The 23,679-nt window shown below is 37.2% G+C and overlaps 1 protein-coding gene across 3 annotated transcripts in view; it reads left to right on the top strand.

Annotated features, from left to right (window-relative positions):
* The window catches only part of ZMYND11 (zinc finger MYND-type containing 11), a 105,726-nt gene that overhangs the window by 37,576 nt on the left and 44,471 nt on the right, over positions 1 to 23,679 (top strand). For all 3 annotated transcript variants that reach the window (XM_008922475.3, XM_008922474.3, XM_018075500.2), the window contains exon 2: positions 7,081 to 7,215. In XM_008922475.3, coding sequence (XP_008920723.1) covers positions 7,100 to 7,215 — 116 coding nt within the window. In that variant the 5' untranslated portion in view covers positions 7,081 to 7,099. The remainder of the gene's footprint in view (positions 1 to 7,080; positions 7,216 to 23,679) is intronic.

The raw sequence follows: 23,679 nt of genomic DNA, 5'->3' as shown, positions 1-23,679 counted from the left end.
TGGAGGGGCAGCAGAATGCAGGATTACACTTTAGCCCTGTACATGTATTTGTATCTGTTAGCAAACAAACCCACTTTGTTTGACAGCCTTTGTTTGGGATATATGGGTAATATTCTGTCTTTCTCAGCAGCAAGTATTGATGCTCATATCAGGTTTTGTTAAAATCTGTTTACACTTACACTTTTTAGAAATTCTCTTTTGGGATGGCACCTCAACATTTGTGTCAAGGTCTCGCTAATGGGGTTAGTTAATTAAACAAGAAAGTCCAGGTTTGGTTTCAAAAGAAAAATAAAAAGGATTCTACCATTTATGTACTGATGATTCAGAATGTCTGAGCTTAAAATTCAAGTGCCGTATGCCTTAGCCCCAGTGAAGGACACTTACTTAGTCATTCTGAATTGAATACAATACAAATGAAGTAAATGCAATATCGGGGACTAAAATAGAGTTTACACATATGTGTAGTAAAAGTGTTCTTGGGGCCTTTAATTCTGTACTGTCCTTGGCTCAGATTTCTACACTGGCTCACTGCCATCTTGAAATGGCACAAGGTAGCAGCAAAAGCTTTCTTGTATTCTGTGTACAGGAGTTGGAAAAAAATTAAATTGCAGAGAGAAAGAAGCAAACCACTGCAGTTTTGTATTCATGCAGTCATGTTTTCTGTCTGTACTGCACTTCATGGGGCTGTGGAGCCTTGCAAAACCTCACTCAAGAAGTTGCATGACATCAAACCTTGCAGTTGGGAAAAGCAAAAGGTGAGGCCGCACAGAACAGTAGGGGTATTGCAAATGCACATGGGAAGTATTTAGGATAATTGAATAGAGTGTGTAGACCTTAATCTAACAGTGAAATGAAAAGATTTTCATTAGGAATGACACACATTCAACATACAAAAATCTTCTCTATTTTAATAACTTCCAAAATGATAGCATTACAGCCTGAACTACAAAAAAGCACGCTGAAGAATTCAGTGACTTTTATTGTTTTATAGTCTCATATTCTGAATTTAGTTTAATTAACAGAGAAATTTTGCCTATTTCAGCCACAATCCTTTGTTACATCTTTCAGCTTCACTAACATCATTCAACACCTCCATAAATTTTTTTGTTGTGAGGATATACAAGTCAGTCAGCAGTTGAAAGTTTACTCCAAAACCCTGAAAAGTCAGCAGAAAGGCATTTGTTGATTTTAGTGGATTGGGATTAAGTCCAGAATAAATATCTAATGATACCAAAACACTTGCTTATTCTTAAACATCTGAAAATTACTGTGTATGCAAAAATCTTTATTTCTGATAACCCTCACTCACAAAAGAGTCTCCTGCTACCAGGTGCCCAGCTACTCCTTGGTTATGCTTGTAATCTTGCATGCTCATGAAGACAAGTGGTTGGTAAACAAAATATGGGATTGATTACTCCTGCCAAAAGCTTTGTTGTCACCCTAGCAGCTACTCCCCCCACTTTTCACCCGGTATGGAAGGCAGACCTGAAGTTTAACCTCCTCTTGTTGTCCCCCCACGTATGACCAATGCTGCTGCTCAGTCAAGACATTTTCACCAGCACCTTTCTTATGTAAAATAGAGTAATTATTATTTTTTAACTCACAGTTATTGTAGGAGGGACAGACTAAAGGGTTTATGCTCCCGCTAAACTGGTGATGAAAGATATGTTTTAACAGCAGTTTAAATTGTAAACTAAATTGTAAGCTTACAGAAGTTCATAGTACAACAAAGACTTGTATAAAATCCAGGCACCCAAACTCTGCATCAACTTGCAAATTTGTAATCTGGATTTTAATAGGAGGCTCTTATTTAATACAAGAACAAAGCAAAACATTTGGAACTACTTGTACTGCTGATATATACAGTTTTACGCTGACTATAAAAAGTTACATTTTAAGAAATACTAGAACCCGTAATATAATGTACATATAAATATGAAGCTAACTTTGTGTTTAAGTTTCCTAACCACCCCAAACTCCGCCAGTCTCACAGCATGAAAGCCACAAAAACTAGGACTGAGCCTAGCTTCTTCCTCCTTTTGAGGCTGAAAGCTTTTCACTGTGTAGTGTGGAAGAAATAATAGCAAGCCCCAGGGATGCAGGGCTGAAGGGCAGAAAGTAGCAGCTGAGCAGTGGCAAGGATCAACTTCTTAAACCTTCTTTCCATTGCAATTAACTGCATACCGAATCTCAGCCAAATGGTGGTTAATAGCAGGGATGAAGTTTAACCTGTTTGACTTTGCACTGGAAGGGACGAGCACCACAGGTAGCCTCACTTACAGCGAAGTACTAACAGAAGATTTAACAAGCTACTACTTGTCAGCTCTTAATTAGCAGCTCCCATCAGAACAGTAGCACCCAACTGCAGCACCGTCTGCTTCAGTGCAAAGTCCAATTCATTAGTTAAGTTTTCAGAATCATCATATCTTGCTTGGACGATGGTATTTAACAGCTGAAACATGGCAAGATTTGACTACCTTTCAGTTTTTTCTGTACTTAGGGAGAGTTTCTAGCTAAACTTAGTGCCTGATAGTATCTGCTAAATTGGATGCAAGCTGCAGGTCAGGAGGTTCCTTGAGCTAAATCCATTGAATGCTACAAGGTGATTTTTGTTTATTTTGACTTGCAGCGTGGATTTCCATATCCACTGCTATTGCAGGAGACAGCTGTACAGCATTTGATTCAGCCAAGTGTGTGCTAATGACCAGTAGCCTTGTTGTTTGTTTGCCGCTGCTGTGACATTGCCGCCTCGTGGCAATGACACTTTTCTGGGGGCTTGGAGAATTTAAGCCATGCTGGGTGTATTCAAGAGATAGAGCACAGGTTGTTGAGCTGTCTGTGAGAAGTGTTGAGCTCCTGAGGAAAGTTGTGCACAACAAAGTGGTATACTTTTCGAAATGTACTTAGGACATTAAAGAGGGATTCAAAATATAAGGTACGGTAAAACCGTGCTCCGATTGCACTGAGGAACAGTTAGAGAGTTGAAAACTGAGAGGATAAATTGTTAGCTTTGAACCCTGTATAACTGAGGATGTGATGGAAGTGTGTGAGCTGGCACATCAGCCACGCAAAACGCTCCCTGTTAGGAGAATATTTCTTATGTTCTGCAGGTCCTGTGGATGCCTACAAAACCTAATACAGATCCTACTGATATAAATTCCTAAATTTCCAACCATCTATGTTTGTCAACCTTTATCCAAGAAGGTGCATCCTACCGTAAACTTGCAAGCAGAATGTGACAGAAATGGCATGAAGCTAATAATTTTGTATGGACAGGGGATACCGTAGCTAAATGAGCATGATGCTCAGCAAATCACACGTGGGAAATTAATGTTTACTTCAGCTTTTACTTTTTATTTCCAGGATTTTGAAATGAATGCTATAACAAAAGAGGAGGATGAGAAACATCTTCAAGCATTTATATGCAAATGTGCATCTCAATATTGTGGTTTTTAAATAGTCTCTGGACTCTTTAAACTCTGGAGTTCAAACTTCTTTAGAACACTGCATGGGTGAATCAGCCTCTTTGGATATTTAACCTCTGAGCCATAGATTCTTACACGTACTCACACGCACTGCATGTTTATGCTTGCGTGAACCCACACTTAAGCAAATAATCAGGAGTGATAAATATAGACTTAAGAATCTGAAGTGTGTCCTGTTAAACTATAAACTGTTATTTGCATGAATTGGTTGTGCATGTGGAAGCACTGGGAACATTTTCTGTTGCTTGGAAGTAGCACTCCAAAGCATTGTATGAACTATTAGCAGTCTGATACAAGTTATTTTTAATATTTTATAATAGATTTTGTAGTAATTCAGAAAACTGCTTATATTTTTGCATGAGTGCAGGGAGTAGACTGTTGTGGTTAGTTTTACCATGGAGGAAGAGTGACTGCAATGAACAGCAAGAAATATGCCACAATCTTTTAATCTTTTTCTGTAATGCAAAAAAGACTATATTTTTTCTATACCATGCAGTTAAAAGATTAAAATAACACTAAAGTAGTCTAGACTTTTGGAAAAAAACCCTTATTTTTGTATTTTTGGCAGTATGGTGTGTAAGACCTTCTATTTCAGTAGTGGAGTATCAACTCTGGAGTTTAGCAAAAGTACCCTTAAATAGTAAACCAGAGTTATGAAAATTAAACGTATATTCTTTGAAGGCAGAACACCTGCTAAAATTATTGTGTCTTACAAAGGAAAAAAGAAAAATACAAAAAGGAACAGAGCAGGTGTGATTGCTGTGTCCCATGTGTCAGAATCCTTACTGCTATTATTTCCAGACAAATGAGGGAGAAGAGCGTGTGCAGCAGTGGGAGCAGGGAGCCAGCCAGGAGGGAACTATTTGGGGGCCACCCACACCAGTTGTGTTTTGGGGTAACTCCTGGTCCAGTGATGTGACCTTCCTGGAGTGTTCAGAACCTGAGAGTCACATGTGGGTACTTGGAGCTGGCCATGGCGTGTGTGTGCTTCAGGCCAATGAAGCACGATAAGGATGGGACAGGGGGCTGGTTGGGGAATTTGTTCCAAAAGCACATTCCAAAGGAAACAGGGAGCCCGTAGGGCCTTTGCAGGGAGAGGCCTCCCTGTGCCCACCAGCAGCCATCTGAGGTGCCCCTGTGCAGCCACAGGGCTTCAGGAACTCATGATTACTGCACTCCTTACTCTCCCTTTCCCTGCCTAGGACATGGGCCTGGGAGGCGCAAGGGGGAATTCCTTATCTCCACAGCTCAACCTTTCCTTGGCTGCATAGTGGGGTGATGGGGCCATGCAGAGGTGGCAGGTGGGACCCTGCCCTGTGCCGAGGCTCTGGGGCTCAGGCGTCACGGGGTTGTGAGAGAAAAGCCCTCACCCCCTTTGCCAGGCGCTGAGCGCGCCGCTCTCACGGGCGGCCATATGCCGGGCTGCCAAAAATAACGGCTATTTTTAAAGGAGTTGGGATAACACGACCTGCTTCGCTTGTTGCAGAATAAACTGAGAACTGGTCTGTTGTTCCACGCTGATATCAGGGTCAAGGAGGGCAAGTGTTTCCTCCTCAATCCTCGTATGTGGATGTGATGCCGTGCAGGAGATCCCGTGTCCAGCTTGTTGGCTGCCGTATCGTCTGACAGCTTTTATAGCAGAGAGCTTGTAGAAAGCTGGGATAAAAAGAATGATCTCACTCTCAGTCAGTTCTGTGTTAGGAAAAAAGTTTTATGCTAAGATAATAGGGCTGTAAAAATTGTCCATTTTCATGTTAGGGTCTAACCATTTTTGTATTTTACAGGTCTATTTCCCTTAAAAATTAAATTCTACAAATAATTATATGTTTCTCTTACAAACTAGGAGGAGTTTTTTTTCACTTGTAAAAGTTTGTGTTCTGTGAAATGAATGCAGAGGAGCTCACAGGGATGCAGTGTCTTCTCCCACTATTCCCAACAGAGATTTTCTTTCTCTGAATCATTCTCAGGCGATGCTATCTACTGCTGTCACTCTTAGCTGTATGTCTGTCACATTTCCTCTTATTCTTCCCTCAAAAGTGTATACTTGGCCTTTTTTTTTTTTTTTCTGGGAGATCCATCCAGTTACCCTTGCTTTAAATCCCAGCAGGAAGAGCTTTCTAAAGCAGAAGTGTGGGATCAATGTGTCACCAACCCACACCTTCTTGTGTGCTGCTCTGCTCTGCCCTTCCCTGCTATCTCCTGCAACCAGAGGTGCCTCATGGACTTGGACATTTGCATACCACTTCACATCATCTTTTTTTTTCCTTTTTTTTTTTAATGGGCTACATAACATTAAGTATAATGCTGTTAAATCATTTCTTATCCTTAATAATGGAACACTGCCATTCATTTCATTACACCTGTAGAGTCAGTGAGTGTTGCTGAGCTAATATCAGATCTAAAACTTGACAGCCCTCTTTGACAAGTGCCTGTAGGTCTCATTGACTTGAAATTTACATTGCTACAACTGATGGAATACTCAAATCTGTTTCATTTTTCTGAATTTGAGAGCAGGGACACTTTTAATACTTAAATTCCCATCTTTAACATTGCACAGATGGTGAAATGTTTTTGCATTTTTTATATTATTTTAGGTTACTGAAGTTAATATTCTGCTAGCTACAAATATCCGTGTGCATACCACAGAGTTCATTCTGAGGACAGAGCTCTAAAATAAATTATAGACCTTGGTAGCACTCGTAAATCAGTCATTTTTTTTTCATTGAGAAAGTGGTGGCACTGGAAGAAAGTTATTTAGTGATCAAAATGCATCGTTAAGCTTTTAAAAAGGGATTCAGTGCCTGTAGTAGAGCTGTAGGCGATTTATGGCTTATCTGTACTCATTGCCTCGAGCTTTTGGAAAATTTGTAAACAAAGCCAGATGCTCATTATGTTCCTGTTCAGGGTTGGTTAGATGGGTAAATGCCATCAGAAGCACTTTGGTCCTGTTGGGTTTTAGCATGTTACAGAAAATGGAATTATTCCAAAATATTTTTTTAAACGTTTGTCATCCATGAAAATATACTTCTAGTTTCTGCTCATAGAATGGATTTTTTAAAATAGCTGTAAATTATAAAAATATGGAAGTAATACTCTGAGAACTGTGTTGTGTGCTAAACTGTGGGTCCAGCTTTTTCTCTGTATCAGAGTTCATACACTGTGTGATGGAGTTGAGCAACAGTCACCCTTTTTAAGGGTTTCAGGCAATGCAGGAGGCTGTGGCAGTTTCAGTTCAGGGTAGTTTTGCATTTTTACCAAATATGAGGGAACTGAGGTGCAAACTAAGTGAGTTTTCTTAACCAGTTTCATAAGTTGAGTCGTTTGCTATTGATTTGACATTTTTTGCTGCTTGCCTTTTGTCTTCTGTATAGATTACGTGCTGTGAAAGGGGTTCCTGTAAACTATTTTTTTTTTTTGCTTTTTACTACTCTTTAAACACAAGGAAACATGCTGTTATATACAAATTGAATTGCTATATTACAATAAATTTTTCCTTGTAATCATATTTATTGCAATATAATCGTCATGTAATCTATTTCATAATTCGTGATTAACTTTTTGTTGTATATTTTTTTTTTTTATTTATTGGCTGCAGCTGACCAAGTAAACGGGTCATGGCACGCTTAACGAAGAGACGACAGGCAGATACAAAGGCTATCCAGCATCTTTGGGCAGCTATAGAAATTATCCGGAACCAGAAGCAAATTGCTAACATTGACCGTATTACAAAGTAAGTGACCTGTTCCAAAAAAAGTCTTGATGAGGGGGAAGGTTGATGCTTTTAAAAGCCCTTAGAAACAGAGATAGTAAACATCGAGAAAGACCGTGAAACAGTTGCGTGTACTTCTGTGTTACTAATTATTTAATTATTAAAAAACCAAACTTACTGAACTGAGCACCTGAAGGTCCTAAAGTGAGGTTTAATACATTGAATTGAGATCTTACCCTGTATTTGTTTTGCATAAGCATCTTTAGGAAATATGTAACATTTACAGTGCTTTAACTGCGTTTAGAATTTCAGAGGTGTACTCACTTGATAGCTTGGTTAACAATACTAGAACTAGATATAACAGTTAAGGACAAAAGGGCAATAAAATCTGTAAATAATCTATTTCTTTAGGAAAATGTGATAAGCCAGTGGAGAACTCTTTTCTAGAAGGTGAAGAGAAACCTGAAACATCAGGTTGCTCAAGTAAATAAGCCATATATGCCGAAATGTGTGTAAGTTGCTATTAAAGAAGACATGGCACGATTACCACCTGTGATTAATGCTATTAAAATATTCTTCAAGGTGTTTTAGGCGCTGTAAACATAAAGAAATACATATTCTTTGTTCTGTGGAGCTTGCAGTGTGTAAAAAGGTCTACAATATAACTTGTAGCAGCCACTGTAATAAAAACTGAGGGAGGTTTTGTGCCTCTGTCTGCTTTGTCTGCATTTCCAGGCCAACGTATACGTCACATTTGTCAAAGTAATCAATATGAATAATTTAAAAGAGCAAAAGTAACCAGTTGGCAACTCTTCAGTTGCCAGAACCAATGTGAACTGATAATGAGGCCAGAGACCACTAAAGGGGAGAGTTATAAACAATGCGGGTGACAAACGAAGTGAAAATCATTGTAACATGGTCCATGACAGGGTCCACTGACAGAGTTTGGAAGCTCTGGGATGGAAGTGACAGGCAAAACTGGCTTCATAAATAGAAGAAGTTCAGGGTCTCCAAACGTAGTGAACAATGAACAGGAGAAACAACAAGGGTGATGTTCCAAATTAGTTATATTGTGCCTGGCTTCTACAAGAAAAATGCACCATTAAACTGAAAAGCACCTTCCCAGAGACAGGGAATTTCAAGAGGGCTTGAGAAGGAGATTGTATTTTAGGGAATTTCATTTTTGAGATTGTACTGGAGTTTCATAATGCATTAAAGCATATATATATTTTCATCATGTCTCCAAGGAGACAAGTGGGTAAACTAATGCTATACACTTTCCATTTTAACATTTCAAATTACTTGCTCCAGGCTATATATTAGCTGAGTTTGTTAGCTGTTTGTGCTCTTTTTAGATGTAATAAAGGCAGACAGGCATGTCTAGCTGGGAATTCATCCCACTCTTATGAGAGATGCCTAGTTTAAGATAGTGCGAGTAGCATTTAGCTGGGTAAAGTTGGGTCAGACGAATCATTACAAACAAGGTTGAGAAAACAAGTAATTAGATACTAGAAAAAGAAGTACTGCTCTTGGTAACTGATGGGTAGCTTGATTTTTTAGTCTCAATCCAGATTGTATGACTCATTTCAGAAGAAAAATAAGTGACTAAACAGAAATGCAAGCAATGTTAGTACTTTGAGAAAGATGTGCAAGGTGTTAACAGTGAAGAGCAATCTAAAAAGTGCTTGGACATTGTAAACACTCCACATGCACATCAGTGACAAGTGATGAACACTGATCTAATTTTTTTATTATAGGATATTTTAAAGAAATAATTTTTGACAAGGAAAAGATAAAGACCTTTAAGTTGCTGTACAGTACTATTCATTCATGAAGAAACACAGATGACATAGTAAATGAGTGTGCATAAGATGTAATATTCAAAATAAAGTTCTGAAATTAGCTGGGCATCAGAAAATTGAGCAGTTGATGTATCCTTCCAGGCTCAAAATTATTTGGTCAGGTCAAGTGCAATTCTTTGAAAGATCAGTCAATGTCTGGGCACATAGGCAAAAGTATGAATAATAAGAAAGTTCAAAACCAAACGGTGATCAAAATTATGAGCATATGGACATAGTTGGAGCTAAATGGAAGATTCTAATACTTGTATTAGTAACATTTTTTAGAAGTGTTAATACCCCTTGAGACTGACTGAAAGAATGGCTTTTCATATTACAAATAATTGAAAGTAATAATTACAATGACATTGATGGAAGCAAGTCATCTTCCTGAGTAAGGATATAGAAAAACAGCAGATAATATATTTTTTTATAAATCCATGTTTAAGGTAAGCAATAGTCTTCCTACTGTGTTATGTAGTGGATGACAAATGGGTACTTTCAGAGAACATCTCACATTGAAAAGATGATTCATTATTTGATTTTGATTGGATTTTCTTTTCCTATAGTTTGAGCGTTTGTTTGTTGCCAGAGACAAAGTTGTCCTGTATATTTTGTGACCTCTTAGTCCAAACACCTTCAAAGCAGAATTGCTCTGAAGAATTACTGCTTTCTTCATCAGATGGTTTGCTCTGTTTAAGCAAATCTACTTGTTGGCTTTTGTCCTAATATGTAGTTCAGCATAGCTGTCTCCCTCTTCTTAACATATTCCTGGTTATTTCATTTACTTCTTGTTTTTCTTAGTCTTCTGGTACTGAGTAGAAGACATTAATGTCAAGGAACATTTACTTTTTATGACCAGGGAGGAAATGTTGGTGATATAAAAAGAGGATTCATTGTTTATGGATTATGAACTGTTTTAGCTCAATATGTAAATTTTAAAAAGACACATTTATATAACACATTAAAATATGGAAATTTGGAAAATGTAACCTGCACACTTTAAGTGCAATTGTTAGAAAATATCTGGAGTAAAGAAAGACTTCCAAAAGATGCTGGCAATGGAAAGTGTGCAAGAAAAACCTACAGAACTAGGCATGCATTTTCTGTAGAGAACTTAAGAGTAGGAGGATAGTGTAGGAGGAGCCAAGAGCACTAGAAGGTACTTCTAATATTATCAGGAAAAACCTATAAGGAAAGAGGCCCTTTAATTAAAAGTAGACTAAATCAAGTATGCTTTGCTTTTTAAATTGTTGAGGGGAAAGGCAAGAACAGAAAAATGCATGATTAAAAGTGATTGAAAACTGTCATATCAGGGAAAGAGTCACTTGGAAAATTTGAATACATAAGTTAGAACCTTCAATAAATTAGTTAGTAAGCTTACTGAACTGTTGGCAATTCTTTTAGAAAAGTCATTGCATGTAGAGAAGTTTTAAGAAACACAAAAAAGGGGTCTGTGTGTTAAGGAATTAAAAATATGTGGGTGTAAAAATGGCAAGAATATGACACCATTAATTGGAGTATTATATAAATACTTAAATAAAAGTATTTTTAGGGAAGAGACCACACTGCAGAAACTCGATATCTCAAAAAAAAAAAAATCAACAAAATCATTATATTAAAGGGATTCTACAGTTTTAGTGATTCTCTGTGGGGGTACGTTGCACTTTCTGTGGGTTGGAGAGAAGCATTCATCAGGAGCTTGACGACAAAATGTAGGACTGAAAACCAATAATAATGAGAAGAAAGAGTGTAGTGAATTTAAAAAACTTAGTACTGAAAGTGCAAACTACCTTTGGAAGAAAACTTTAAAAGATATATTTAAGTTCCTATCTTTGTATATAATCTTCAGTATATTCAATGCATTTTTATTTAACTGTAAGGCTCATTTGAAGGCAGAGGTAGCATTTCTGTAAAGGTGTGGAAAATAAATATTGTCACCTGACTTATATTGTCATAGCATATCTCAAGTCAATAAATTAAAATAGCTTAAAATCTGACTATAAGAAATAGCTAATATTTCTAAACTACAACATTTCTTAATAACAAGACTATATTTCTAAGAGGTATTTATCAAGAAATATTACTTCTTTTTCTGTCCAGACTTGATATTGGGATAATTTGACCTCTGTGTATCAATTATTTAGATGAGTATTATTGGTATTAGTTATGCTGTAGGCACTAGTGACGAAATGGCTTGCCATATCCTGTGAATTCTCTGTCAAAAGCATGGCTTGACAAATTGTTCATCCCTAAAAGTGTGTTAAAATTTATAAATATGCTTTGACTTTCTGTTTTTTCCTCATTATCTTCCATCTGTTTTGGATTTGGGGTAATGTCAAAAATTGATTCTATGGAATAAAATGCCTTAAAATACACTGGAAAAAAGACATACATATTTAAATGAGTAGGATAAATTATTGACGTTCAGTTGCATAGCAGATTGGGAAGTATTTCTGTACAGAGACATTTTTAAAGTTCTCTTTGTTTGGCTATTCCAATCTTCCAGTTTCTTTTGTAGTGTTTCCTTTATAAATCCCATACAGGTAATTGGACTCCTAAGATTTAATTAACTATTAATTAAATATTTACCCCTTTTCTCACAAGGTATTTTGTTTCCTCAGTGGCAATATATGAACATTTCATAACCTTTATGATTAGTTCATAGTTCATTATCTATTAAGTTAATGTTATTTAAAATACCCAATTGTCAAATACGGTATTCTAGAACTATTATTGGCCTCTTTCAAGATTTTGTCATTGTAAATAGATAATTATTCTGGTTTCTGAATTATCCTATGAAGACTAATGTGAAGAACCAAAACACAATTATTTTTTTCTGTATTTCCTTCCTCATGACTTTTTCTCTCTCCCTTTGCTGTGTTTCATGATTAATTTAGTTGATTGGCTTCTCTCGCTGTCTCTTACAAAGGCTGTGTCTTAACCATCTTTGTGTACCGTGGCAGGGAATGCCCTGGCACCCTCTGGAGCAGATATGCTGGGACTACACCTCACTGCCTTTGGCTCACAGTGTGTTTCTTTGGCCCTGGCATATTGTTTGTTTGTTTTATATGTGTGTGTGGTTCCTCAGTTCTCAGGGCCAAAAATAATACAGCCCACAGCAATGCTATTCTTGAAACCTTGAGATAGAGACATGATAGTTTGCTGTTGGGCATGATGTGAAGGCATCTGAGGACACATAGCGTGCTGGAACAGTGTTGGAGTGCCCTTGGCAGCAGGAGCCAGCCTTGGCATGGTTTACATATGTGTTCTCTGTAAGCTCACCCCTTGGCCATGCTTTGCCTCTTTCCCAGGAGGAAGAAGTTGGCTTTCTCCAGAATGGAGCCTGAGAATGAGTTAGTTTGGGAATGAAACCAAGGGTGCCCGTAGTATACAGGGTAGAGGTATCACAACTTTTGGGGCCATGATGCTGATGGATAAACCATTAGCTAGGATAAGACTGGTAATGCTATAATTGGCTGATTTGTGTTATTTTCAAATAAAGCAATACTGAAACTCTCTGTTACATCAATCAGAAAGCTTTTAGCACACTGAAGTTTTATCACAGTAGTGGTGCAAGAACATATTGGTTTTTTCACTAATAGGTGCAAAGACTCTTGTCTTTTTTAATTGTCTTGCAAATAGGATGGTCCCTAAATTGTCATAGACATTTTCCCATATTTATTCTTTGTACTCATTTTTACTATATTGTAATTTAATGTAGCTGCAGATAAGTCAGAACATCTAACAGAAATGAGCAGATCTCAAGCCAGTATAGAGTAGACTCTGTCAGTCCCTTGTTAGTTCTGTGCAGACTGACATTAATCAGCATTGATGGGATAGCATGCCAGAAGAGAATTACTCAGTATGAAAGATTACTGTAAAATGATGAGATTTTCTGGTCCCACAGTTGAGATGGACTCGCCTGCAGTTGTAGATTGAGTATGCGACGCTCTCAGTTTGACATTTAGGCCTAGGAGGGGGGTTTCTTCTCCAAATATCACCCTGAAATTTCTCTAGTCAATGTCTGAGAATAGTTGAAGTTCATATATCTGTTTTTGTTCCTTAGTTCTTTTGCTGTTCTCTTTCTAGGCTCTGTACTTTAACAGAAAACCATTTCTAGAAGTACTGATTAAAGCAAAGTTGAGAATGAGCAATTTATTCTCAGGTAGAGAATAATGATAAGAGAGTATAAATAAGAAAATGAGCAATTTGAACTGGTAGGGAATAATCATTTAAGTCTATAAATAAGAATGTGTGATGCAGTGGCAAGAAAAAAATTGAAAGAACAAGTTTCTTGCAGTATTGCTTATTTGAAGCTTGGAAACTTGTTAGAAAAAAATTGGTTACTATTTGATGAATTTAAATCTTCCTAGTATTTTGCATGTTGCAACTAAATAGTTGCACATAAACAAAAATAGTAAGCCATAGGAAAGATTAAAAGAGCAGATGACACTGGATTTATAACTAGATAATCCTGTTGTTTAACCTTATATGAACAGAAAAAACTATTGTATCACCTGATATTTCTTTGACTGGAATAAAAGCTTAGAAATGTTTTTTTGTTTGTTCGTTTCTTATCCTTTGTCAAGCCATTCCCCTAAAATATCTGTCTTTTTGTTGTCAGAGAGCAGGTTTATCTGAAAGCAGCTGTTTGAAGTAGAACATCCTCCTGTTATGCAGGAAAACACAGTGGTTGCTTGAGTTCACTTTTAACCAGTGTTACTGTGTCCTTTTCCACACGTGTACATCATTCTCCTGCATGTTTTAAATGGGGATATGTGAAGCAAATAGCGTTATTGGAACCCTGGTCAGTTGTGTTGGGGTGGAACAGTTTAATATTGAAGGAGGTGCTCAGGAAGTTCACGTTTTACTTTTTATTTGGGAAAGGTTGAGCAAGAACAGTACAGTGAAGTTTTATTCTATGCCATTCAGTGTAATAGCAGTTCCTATTTATGCACAGGTAAGCAAAAGTGTGAAGCACAAGGTGCTGCAATAAAAAGCAAGATATTACTTCTTCAGCAGTCCATAAAGCTGCTTCCAGTGGCAGCCTGTCTACTGAGTGTTCACAAGAAAACAAGCATGGAAACATATCACAAGGTAGTGACAGGATAGAAAGCCCTTAGTTTTCAAAACCTGCTTATGTATTTTCTGTTATAGTCAGGGACAAGGTACTTCTTTCTGTCTGACTCTACTAAGTCAATCACCTTTTTAATTTCTTTTACTTTCCTTCTCTGTTTCCCATGATAAACTTCACTTGCTTTTTTTAGCTGCAAACCAATGTGGGGTTTTTTCTGTTTTCGGAACACTATTTTTATGTTAAACCAAGAGAATTAACTGAGTCTAGAGTTTTAAAACTTGTAAATCCTTAATCATAGATCATCCTGAGGAGAAAAAGTCTTCTGTGCTTTTTCAGCAATTTTTTGATCGATTTGGTTAAAAACCATTATATTGATAAAACACAGAGCAGTCTAAAAGTGATCATTTGACTCCCTAATAATGAAATTTTTAGTAAAAGTACTACTTTGGTCATATATAAAAATTGCATTAGGTGTGCAAAACTAGCAGTTACAAGCATGGCAATCAATACATTGCATAGAAATATGCTGGACACCAAAACGCTTGGCTTGTTTGATACATTAATTTTTTTATACTGATGGCTTCACAGTGTGGTTAAATGATGGATTCAAGTTGAAATTTTTTTATATCTTCAAAAGCTCAGTTATATGCTATAAAGTAACAAAAAGAACACTGAGAACTGCATATTTAAGGGAAAGTACAGGGATTCTCACCAGCTTTTGCATCAAAACTGATACGAAGTTTTGTTTGCAAATTTGTACTGAGGCTGACGAATGAGGTAATATTCAACAAGCTAATAACAATTTTTAATATCCAGATTCAAAAAAATTTTGAAAGATAAGTGAGAAGTTAAGTTTATATTCATATTTTGTAATACCCTTAAGAAAGAACAACAGATTGCCATTTTATTGCACAAGGAGTGTTCGCAATGGCATATGTTCATTAAATTTCACCTGTGTTACCTGTAGGTAAATACATTTGTCATGCAGCTTTTATCTATTTGTTTATAGGCTGTTGAATCTTAATTTTGTTTATGAGTTCAAAATAATTTTCTGGTTTGGATATTAGTTAATTTTAATATTGCTGATATTAATTGTCCATTTTAAGGGCTTCTTTTAGGCATTTTTGACTAAGGAGAGTGGAAACAGAGATCACAGGAAAAAATGTAATTTTTTCTTGGAAAAAATCTATAATGAACCTAGCTGCATTTGCTCTGAGTAGCAGAAGAATTAAAATTTCTAAATTAGTATACTTGGTTAAAGTGTTGAGTTTTATAATGTATATTAATAGTTACTCTTTTTTCCACTGAGCTCTTTTGTTGATGTAGATTATTTCCTCGATTTGTGTAACAAATTTAATCACATTAATTAAACTGGTTAAAGGAATACAGAAAAAGAAGTCCACATGTATTAAACAGTGCTGTCTGTAATCTCTTAGGGATACGTGTTCCTTCAGCTTGGTACTGAAACACTGGCCCACCATGCAATAAAGAATGTTGCTACCTGAATTGCTGGGTCTGCTTTTCAGTGCTGGCTGTCATAAGACTATTTCAGTGCCTGGTGTAGAAAACTCTTCATCATGGGACTGACAGAGGTTCCTCCAGCCTTGCTTTAGCTGGCTGGGCAACTGTTACAACTGTAAGGGTTTAGCATGGAAGGATGTTTTATTGAGGACTGGAGCTTGAGGTGAGGTGGAGCTTTTTGTGTATTTACTTCGATCAGAAATATTATTGCATCCACATCTAGTTCCTACATTTTGTTCTGTGAGAAAATAAATACATAGGTGTTCAAATGTTCTAACAAATTTTGCTTGATCGGTTTTCCTTATCTGATAACTCCTCTCTTAAGAATGCTCTTATGTGGTATTGCTAGTATAGCAGTTTTCTTTTTCTATCTCAAAGGTCAATGTTCTTCATTGATTCAGTAGGTGAAGTCATCTCTGGGCTGAGCCTGAGTATGTCTGGTAAATAAAATGATTCACACGAACAGCACAAACATGTTGTTATTAACAACAGCAATACTCCATGTTAGCCATTTGCTGATGAGAGCATACTCATTTAAACTCTCCTTATTGTGTGTTACTATTAAAACTGTAACATTCAATGTTTCATATAATCCATGCAAACTATGAGCTTCAGTAGAACTATTGAGAAGGAAAGGGGTGGAAGTGTAACTGAAAAATCACTGTCCCCATTTTCATTTTCATGTACTCCATACTTCTATTAATATTTGTATTGAAGTTGTGTAAGTTTACTCAGAAGAATACACAACAGGCTAACTTTATATCTAATTACTAGAAGTAAACCAATTTTCATGTCACAACCAGAATGTTTTTTTTCTTGAATCATAACATCTTTATAATATTTGAAAGTAAACCTTCTAGCTTATGTTTGGTTTCTTTGCTATAAATAAATGTGATTCTCTATTAAAAGTAAAAGGTAAAAATGGGTGGGACATGGCCATTTAACAGCTTGCTATCTGGCCTGAAGTGCTCATCAAGGCTTTCTCTGTAATCAGTGGAGAGAGAATGATCTCCAAAGCACTACTCATACCATCTATTTTAGGCTGTGGTTTCATATTCCCATTCATATAAACAATATCATCACCAAAAGCAGCAGCTCTACCCTGATGGCTTTTCCAGACGTTGTGCTGTTCCCTAGATGGTAATAAGGTGAACATTTGTGTGACAGTGTGATGATTTTGAAACTTAGCTAGACTAAAACTAATCTAACAAAAAAACCAAAACATCCCCCCACCAAAAAAAAAATAAAAAAAACCCAATAATAATAATAATAAAAAAAACAAAAGCAAAACCAAAATAAAACAGAAAGAAAAAGATTTTGACCCAGATAAGAACTGAAATTAAATCAGATGGAAAACTCAAAAAAAAATATTAATCATGAAAGCACTTGAATGTTTATTTTTTTAAACATGTTTTGGATTGAAATGCTCGGTATGAGCTGACTAAATATTTCATTTGCAAGGTATTGTCTAGGATGTTACGTTCTGAGTCATGTAATACTTGTTTGGATGTACTTCAGCACATCCAAAGAAAAGAGGTGATGGAACAGTGGCCCTGCATATACAGGAGCAGTTGTACCCATGCATGTAGTGCCCCTGAACAATTAGTGCTCCTGTTTGCCAGTCGTGCTCAGTGCACACACCTGTACATTACCAACAGCACCACGTACAAGTTTTCAGGCTGGAAAAATGAGAATAGAGTCCTTTTTCTAAGAAGGTGGTAGTAGTTCTGAGAGGGAGATTTTTGTGGATAAGGATTGAATAGCTTGATACCTTAATTACTTGCTTTTCCTGGTCATAACGGTGGGTTACACAGTCTAAAGTGTGTAGTGCAGTGTGTGAGTGGCAGTTTAAATTACTGAATCAGGGAATTACCTGAGTTAACATTACTGTGCTTTCTACAGAAATGACCCAGGTGATTAACATTATAGGAAACTGTGGTGCCTGGGGTGTCTAAAGCATGCACAAACAAGATTACTCCATAGCTGTCTTTTAACAGCAGCAGCACAAACATCAGGCAGATCTTTCATTGTACTGCTGGGTTGCACTGTTTCACTATCAAGTTTATGCATTCTTTTTGTTTTATAAAAACACTGCACAAAATTAGACTCCATATTCATGCAAATGCTGTATTTGTAGACTACGAAGGAGAGATAAATTTTAAAGACGTTTCCTGCTTTGATAGTGTATGTGTCTTCAAAATGAATGTTGCAGATACTGATGTCAGAGGGAAAAGTAAATTCATGATTTCTCTGTAATTTCTGGAATTTTGGACTGCGTAAAATGTAGATCTTATAAGAAGCATTTTGTTGCAGAGGCAACAGCACTGTCAGTGCCTGTGTGGTCTGTGCAGTGTGTTGTTGGTATGTGGAATGCAGTGGAAATCAAATGCAGCCTGTTCATATACCTGCATCTCTTTGTGGAGTATAAACACAGAGGCATAACATGGTGATTTGGTTGTCTTCATCTTAGCGAATTTAATCCATAATTGAAACTTCAGAAAGTGTAAACATATCAAGAAGTATCTTAGAAAACAAAAGTGAGCTGCTACACTGCCACTGTAGACAGTTCTGCTTTTCTCTGTGTGTATGTATTGTCTCGAGCTCTCAGACCAGCTCTCAGTTTCTGGCAAGCAGGGAATATATATGTCAAATGCCCATAATGTTTAGCCTGTGTTTTATGAAAGTTGATTGGTACCATAGTGGGAGAAGGCAACCTGAGCTTCAGGGCGAGACCTTGAGATACAGCTGTGAGCACAAATCTTCACCTGGCTTTCCACAAGGACAGCTAATGGATTCCTGAGATTTGAGCCTGAGTATTATAAGTTTTCGTGACATGTAGCTGTATTTAAAAAAAAAAAAAATCTATCACTGCTATCTCTTGCATTTCACTTTCAGTATGACCAAGTGGCCTAATCTCTTCCAATTAAAAAAAAGGCTTAAAAGAAATGTGTGGGCCTTCTATAAAACTGTTGTCATACCCTGAAAGTAAAGCAAAAGGCATTTCTCACTAGTTGCAGGAACACAATAAAAACTCAGAACAGATTTTTGGCTGCTTTTCTTCTATTTTATGTATTATTCCTTAAGGTCTGTCCCTGAATCTAGGACATTTTTATATACCTGTAGGTAACATTTAAAATTAATGACAGGCTTTCAGTTGAGTTTAATGGAATCTGCTGCATTTTATTGGATCTCAATTTTATCAGATCTCAGTTTATCAGATCTCAAATTTATCAGATCTCCACTCACCCTGGACGAGTTTCTCAGCAGATAATCTGCTGCTGCCAGCAGACTGCTACTTCCTTTCCCATCGTGGAGGGGCAGAGGCATCCAGCACAGAGAGAGATAATTGATCAGACCAAGATTACAGTGTTTGCCACTAAAATTAGCATCTACCCACACTTGTCACACTGTTGTATTTTATATAAGGCAGCTATTTCCTATATATATTTTACTTTAGTCTTGTACAGAGATGCTTCTGTAGCGTTTTTTTCAGTATTTTCCTTTTGATGAGTTCAGATGGCTGAAAATGCAATTCCTTATGAGTCCAGAAAAACTGAGAGTTTTTTTTAAAATACCTGTGTCCAATTTCCACCTTAATTAACCTTCCTTGGTCAGCTTTCTTTTTTGGGCCACAGCACAACTGTGCTCATGTAGACTATTTACTGCCTTTCAGTAGAGCACTGTTGCCTTCAAGAGGACTCTGGGAGCCAAGTTAGCTATTTACATGCATTGTTTTGTGGCCATACAGATTAAACTCTTTGGGACAGGGTTTGGCTTCATGTTGTGTCTTGCACAGCACCAAGGAAAAGTTGTGAGCTGTGTGACAGCTGTAGGTGAAAAGTTCACCATCTGATCCCCTGCAAGTGCCGGCTACTTCTGTATCTGTTTTGCTCCCATGGTGATTGCAGCTTTAGAGTCTGCTTCCTCCACTCCCCTTATATCAAACCAGACTTTTTTTCTTGAGTTTTAAGGTATTCCATGAAGCACGTGTATTAGATGTAGGTTTTGAATAGATAGACATAAAGAACACTGGGTAGTTTGAGAAAATTATCTTGAAGATTTATGGGTAAATTAATCATACGGTGACAGACTTCGGTGGTTCTGTAATGTCTCCTTTATATTTGGCACGTAAGTGGTTCAGGGGTGGATTAGGGTACTTCTGTGGTCCACTTTAGTTTAGCAAAGGGAGGTGGCAAGATCCAGTTGTTAGTTGGTAGTGTCATGAGTGACAGGAGCTTCTGCAGTTCGTTGCTGTGAAGGAGAGAGGGTCTGGAAGGGCATGCACCAGGTTTCCTCCCCCATCATTCGATGTGGCTCAGGTGGGGTGTGCAACAGGTGGCTGTGTTCTGGGTTCTGTGAGGCCTGTGAGAACTGCTGGAGTCCCCCCTCCAGCTGTGCTGACCCCTTGGACTGTCCCTGTGGTGTCTGTAGAGGTGGTTGAGGTTTTAGGATGGGTAACAAAAATAAGGTATAGGAACAGAAGAATATGATGATATTTTACTGTTGCTAAATTTGAAAATACATGACTACTGTTCATCTGCATTTCCAAATAGGTTTGAAATTGTTGTTTCACATTTCTCTGATTGGTATTTTGTGCACTAAATACAGATGAGCATGCACATACATATACAATCTACGAATCTATTGATTATCCTCTATCATTCTCATTTTAAGTTTTTCTTTCGCTGTCAGACAGATATGAACATATATTAGGTATGTGCACGTCATCTACCAGATCGTGTTGGTAGTATCTTGTTTCTGAAGGTCAGCACATTTACATATACATTTGATGATATGGCAATGAGGTTTGCTTAAGGGTGGTGATGAACAAACTACATGCTAAAAAGATCCTTATCATTTGCTTTCCAAGTGGTGTTGCAATAATTGAAAACATGCATTACTAGGCTCTTAGAATTTGATTACAAAGCCTGTAATTTTGCTAGATTTGCTAGATTCTTCTATGCTAATGTCAAGGAGGTTTGTACTGCCAGGTTATAAATGGAGAAAATACTGACCTATAAATACTCTAATATTCAGCAGCAGTTCAGTTGCTTCTGTATCCTGGAGACAGGCAGCCTCATTTGGTGAGATTTGGAATGTAACATGCAGATTATCAGGCCAAACTTCCACAGAAAGCCCCTCATTTTATATAGTAGGGGTTACCACAGTTAAATTGTATTTTGAAATGGTTGTTTCAGCTCCCTATCTGATGAGGGCTGGTTTGCTGGTTTAGGGGATTTTACTTTGTCTCCATGCCTTGTTCTCACTCATCTGAGTGTATTTGCTTTACTTCTTGTGGCTGGCTAGTAACAGCAGTATAGGAGTTGTGTTACACTTCCCAGTCTGTTGATAGGGAGGACTGGGCAAGAGCATAATAAACTAGTATTCCTTCAGCTCCCTGTCTCCAAGGTACAGCTAATCAGCTTTTATTGAAAACAGCAATCGGGGATTGCTTTATCTCTCTGATTTGTTTTTTAACTTGTTGGTGCCAGATGCTTCAGTGGATGCAGTGCCAGGAAAAGCCTTGTGCTCGCTGGATTAGTGGTGTCACTTCCGCCCAAAGATGTTTCAATATTGTGTTTCCCTGATCCAGTAAAGAAGCTGACATAGTAGTTAGAATTCTAAACATCATGCTTTCTCTATCTAAGCTGGGTTTTAACGTATTTTGTGCATCTTTCTCATATCGTAACAGTTTATTTGACATTTCATTGTTAAAGAGCATTAACGGTCTTTTCTGATTCAAATCCTGTGCCTTAATCACTTCTTCGTTTAGCTGATGTCCTTCTGGCTGAAAAGAAACAAGACAGGAGTAAAAGTTTGGGGGGAGGGGGCACTTTTCTAGCAGCAGTTCTACTCTTTGAAGTAAAAACATTCTCCTACATGTGTGTGCTTTCCTATGAAAGATGATAGCATTTTATTTTAAAAATGGAAAACATAGCCCCTGTGGATCTACAGACTGCACAGACTGAACGTTGACTAAAGTATTCTTCAAAAAGCCTCTGGGGATTTATTACTCACAATTTACAGCTGGAGAAAATGAGGAGATAGTTTAGTTGGTGGCAGTACTTTCACTCTGGTTGAGAACATAGATTGGATTTGAGAAATGGGCAATTCTGAGCCTTGTGCTCTTTTTCACTAGTGCATCCTGTGCCACAGTGGAAACAGACAGATTAGCTGAGTAGGGTTGGTTTAAGGTTTTTTGGTTTCTATTATATATCTGTTCTGTTCAGAAATGGGACTGAGAAATCACAGAACCTGTAGCTTACATTTAATAATTTTGTTGGACGGTGTTTGTGCAACTGGGGATGATGCAATGCAAAAATACATGGTTTCTTCAGCAGGACACACTAAGGCTTATGGCACTGGGTTAATACTTGATTTCTGTCCTGAGACTTATAGCAGCCCACTGTGTAACTGTAGGGAAATCACTTCCTTGCTCAGTGTCTGATTTGATCTGCCAGTAAAATGTGAAGAATGCTCTGTATTTTGAGACCTATTAAGGACTTGAAGAAATTGCAGACAACATGAATTCTGTGGCCCCATCAGGGAGGCTGTTAGTACAGAGTTAAAAATGGAAATCTGTTGAAAAAACAGTAACATTAGCAAATGCTGGCAAAGATAATTTACACTTAAAAAAGCTCATTGTATTTGCATTAATATGTGTGTATGTGCACACACACATGAAATACATCATACTAGTTACAACATTAGTTGTATTCATGCAGTTTTAAAGCTTCAGCACTTTATACAAACTAGTGGTGTTCACTTGCACTCTGTTTGAAAGTGAATTAAACGGATTTGAGTCTCTGCCTGTTAAAGACCTTGGAATTTGGAGAACTTGGAAAACTCATTTGTGGTGTTTAATATCACTTGAACAGGTTCTCATGTTGGGTTTTGGTTTCTGCAGCACCAGAGAAGGATGAGATTGGGCATGTGAGCATCCATCTGGTGTGGTACAGAACTGAAGTGCCTTATCTTCTTTTTGCTAGCCAGCATAATATTCATCTATATTAGCTTGGATCATAAACTTGCACAGAATTTTTTTCTTTTTGTATTAATTATATTTCCTATTTCTTATTATGCAGTGGTAGATTGCACAAACCAACCAGATTTGGACCATGTTGTGGCAGACATTGTAAAATATAGTAAATATAGTAAGTGGCAGCATCTGCCTCTAAGAGATTTTATCCTAAAAAAAATAACCCCCAAGATCCTGCAAACATGCTGCTTTTATGTAAATGCCTCTGATACCAAGTAGAAATTTATAAATGTCCTGTGCTGCTCTTATTATTTTATAATTTACTACACAAATATATGCTTCTACTCAATCACAAATCTACTGTATGATTATACGCATTTAGTTTCCTATAGAGCAAAACAAAAAGATTAGATGAGTGTAAACCAGTTCCAGCAAAAGAGTTAGCTCTGCAACTGCAAGAGATCTATAACTAAGAAAATATGTCCACAAAATATTTGGTTCCAAATCAATTCACTTACTGCATGTGATTGCAGCTCTCTTTGCTTCTCCATGTGCATTAAGTCACAGATATGTTCTTGGAATCTGAAGTGTAATGAACTTAAAGCAGGGAGGTCATCTTTATTTTGAGAGATAATTTTATGTTGGTTACTCCAAGTTAATATTTGGTGCTGGCCTGGAAGTAAATTATACTGATTAAAGGTCAGTATTACACAGGTTGAAGCTCATGTACATACACAGTTTAGGCTGCATATGTTTTGTTTTCAGCAAAGCAGTTCATCACAGTGTGATCATTGTGGTTATCTCAAGAAAAGGAGAAAAACCATTTAGAACAGTAGCTCCAACTGTTGGATTTTCGTATGTGATACATAAATTTCACATTTTTTATAAATATGTTGTACACACAGGCATCACAAGGATTCATTCGTAGCTCTCCAGGCTCATTCTATACTATGTATGCCATGGGAAGTATTAGAGAAATGCAAGTTTCAGTTAATCCAAAGGACACAAATGGATGTGGCAGAGACAAGCTCAAGCAGTGTGCATGTTAATTTGGGAAGTGTTTTGTA

This window comes from Manacus vitellinus, unplaced genomic scaffold (assembly GCF_001715985.3).
Source record: "Manacus vitellinus isolate BGI_N305 unplaced genomic scaffold, ASM171598v3 scaffold_3_pilon, whole genome shotgun sequence".
NCBI lineage: Eukaryota > Metazoa > Chordata > Aves > Passeriformes > Pipridae > Manacus > Manacus vitellinus.
Note: the sequence above shows the minus strand (reverse complement) of the source record. Positions and strands in the feature narration are given on the sequence as shown.